This window comes from Pteropus vampyrus, unplaced genomic scaffold, assembly GCF_000151845.1.
Source record: "Pteropus vampyrus isolate Shadow unplaced genomic scaffold, Pvam_2.0 Scaffold59, whole genome shotgun sequence".
NCBI classification, from domain to species: domain Eukaryota; kingdom Metazoa; phylum Chordata; class Mammalia; order Chiroptera; family Pteropodidae; genus Pteropus; species Pteropus vampyrus.
This window is the reverse complement of record NW_011888840.1, coordinates 3,300,720-3,303,803: the sequence shown is the minus strand read 5'-3', so window position 1 is coordinate 3,303,803 and position 3,084 is coordinate 3,300,720. Positions and strand designations below refer to the sequence as shown.

Here is a 3,084-nt window from a genome sequence, read left to right as displayed (position 1 = left end):
TCCCCTGTCCGTCCCCACCATGTGCAGCACTCAACTACACCTGCGTGTCTCCCAAGCGGAGTGTGAATGATTAGAAGGAGAGCAGGGACTGGCTCCTAACGTGCAGCATACTTCTGCGTGTGTTTCTAATCAACTGACACATTAACCGAGTCTTGCACACTGACATCCTTTCTAAAAAAAGACAGGCTGCCGCTTCCGCCTTCCCGTCAAAGTCTGTGTGTGGATCAGGCGGGGTCGAGTGTTTCTGCCTGCGGGGACGATGAGGGAGGCGGAAGGGGGCGTGGTGCGATCTCCTTAAACCTGAGAGCCTCTGCCCAAGAAGCGCTTGGCTAGGAGCTCTAGGGTAGTTTTAATAAGCTCGGGACGCTGCAGAATTTCATAGAAGAATCTTAAAAAAAAAAAAAAAAAAAAAGTTATAGCAGCTTATAATTATAAGGTAGAGGGGAAATTTAAGGAAATTGCACAAATCACATAAGCCAGGAAATACAATCTCCCAATGGCAGGAATATCACCTTTGTTTAGGGCGGGAGGAAGGGACCACACATCTACGAGGGGCAGGACCCCTTCATTTTTCCACTTAGCCACACCAGGTAGAAATGAACGCCAAGCGACAGTCTGCTCGGAATTCTCCCATTTTCCTCCACTCTGCTCTTTTCAGATTGGGCCTTCGCCCACGTGGGCCCAGGTCTTGTTCTAGGCACCATTGGCGCCATCAGGGCAAGGCGTTCTTTAGGAAAGATGAGCAGAAGTCAAAAGACGTACGAACCTGCAGTCCTGGGGTGGTTCGCTGGTCCTTTTTTCAAATTCAACATGCTTGAGTTAGAGGAGCCAAAACAAACAGTCCCGGTAGATGATAGTGACAACTGACGTTTCTTTATTCTTGACTGAGCATCGCAGACATAGACACACGTATACGTATAAAATCTACAAAATAATTGAGGTTTAGAGAGAGTGAGCACATGGTTCCTGACTGAGAAGTGGCAGAAACAGAACTTAAATCCAAACTTTAAATCCAATCCGTGACTTCGGATTTTGGACTGCGAAGCAGACACTGAGCTCAGGGAGCAGCCAGGCGTCCACCATGTAGCCTGTCCTTGCTTGGGCTCCATGGAGCCCCGGTCACTGTGTGGAGTGTCCCCTGGGTTCCTTGGTCCTGCAAGATGGGAAGCTAGAGCTCTGTCTTTTTGCAGGGACCTTTCTTTCTTTGGCGGCTGAAAGGGGTGGACAGAAACACAGATCCAGCCTCCTGGACAATGAATACAGGGACAATTCCAAGGACAATTCCAGGGACGTCATCGACCCCAACAGGGCTAGCCTTATGAAACAAATGGGATGAGCCAGAGATCGCAGTTAACAGTGAAATAAACTTAAAGCAGATACCTAGGTGGGCCCAAAGCACCATCTGGGGGGACCCAATTTACATGGAAGGGCTGGCCATTGCCACCCATCCATTCAGTGCTTTCGTGCACCTGCCATGTGCCAGCACAGGACTAGACACACACAGATTGGGGTCCCGGGGGGCTTACAGTCCAGAGGTCTGGACCTTGCTGGGTCTCGCCCTTCTTTTCAAGGGCTTGAAAGCTTCTGCGTGGGTGCAGCTTTGGGGAAAGAAATAACCCTAACACTCTGCTTCTCTCATCCTTCCCTCTTCTGTGTATGTGTTTGTCTGTCTCTTTCTCTCTGTGCGTGCCCTTCCCCGCCCCCATCTTTCATTTTTCATTTCCGGTTATTTTTTGGTGGCGTGTGGTCTGGATTTTGTCGGTCCCCTCGTGTGGTCCCCACCCCGCCCGCTGCAGAACTCGTCCAGCTCGGCCTCCTCGGAAGCCTCTGAAACCTGCCAGTCAGTGAGCGAGTGCAGCTCGCCCACCTCAGTCAGCTCAGGCTCCACCATGGGCGCCTGGGCCTCCACAGAGAAGGTGACCGGCTGGGTCCCAGGCGTGGCGGCTCCACCGCTCCCCACCCCTCCCCCGCCTGCCGCCAGTGTCACAGCCACAGGAACCTGGAAGCTCAGAATCTACACCAAGATAGGGGTTAGGGTGGACAAGTCTGAGGGCTTTTTCTTGAGTGGGTGTGTGGCTCTAAGCAATGACCTTGAGGTCGTCCCAAGGGAGAGGAAGGGCTATGGGGAACTTGGAGGTGTGAAGGCTTCTTCCCAGAAGTGTTGTGTGCTCATCCATCTCCCCACTTCCACTCCCAAGCACCCCACCTACTGTGGCCTCCTTGTCACCATCCCGTTGGACGTGACACTTTACTGTGTCAGAGGCTGTGTGCTTTTCTACCTTTCAGTTTGCAAACCCCCATTCTTCACCCCCAATTTGGAATCTCCTTCTGAACAGCGTGATGATTTTGGAAACCTAGAACGAACAGATTCCATCGAAGACGCTTTAGAATTTTAAAATTTGCATAATGACATGAGCAAATCACTATCACCATGAAGCGATGCTTTATTTAAATACCCAACCATTGAGAACTTGACAAATTAAGGACAGTGTTCCATTTCCAAATTATTCTAAAATGTAGATGAAATATTTTCTTGACTGCGTACTTACTCGGTGTCGAGTAAATGCGCATTCTCCTCGTGCATCATGGATCATCCGCAAGCAGCAGAGCCCTGTGTTTGTTCATGATAAATATTCAGGTCTCCCCTCCCTCGAATGTCAATGCCATCGTGTATCTCCGCACTCATCCTGTTGTATTAATTTTTTCCTTTTCCCTCCCTTTTTGTTTTGTTTCCAGTTGTCTAATGGGTTTTCTCACTATAGTTTATCAAGTGAGCCCCACGTGGGGCCCATGGGGGCAAACCTTTTCCCTCATTGCCTGCCTGCCTCCCGCCTGCTCCCTCGGGTCACCTCTGTCCACCTTCCAGACTACGCTCATTATTACACCATTGGGCCCGGCATGTTCCCGTCATCTCAGATCCCTAGCTGGAAGGTTTGTGTCTCTCCTCCCTCCTCCCTCCTCCCTCCTCCCTCCTCCCTCATTGCCTCTTTGCTCACCCCTTCTGTCCCACGATCTTCACCCTGGTCCCCCCTCACCCCCTTCCCTTCACACTCTTCCTTCTTCCCCATAACACCTCTCCCTAAG

The 3,084-nt window shown here is 50.9% G+C and overlaps 1 protein-coding gene across 1 annotated transcript in view; it reads left to right on the top strand.

Moving 5' to 3' along the window:
* Positions 1-3,084, top strand: part of MTSS1 (MTSS1, I-BAR domain containing) — a 157,217-nt gene that overhangs the window by 148,710 nt on the left and 5,423 nt on the right. Inside the window, 1 exon segment of the mRNA XM_023530980.1 lies at positions 2,737-3,003. Coding sequence (XP_023386748.1) covers positions 2,737-3,003 — 267 coding nt within the window.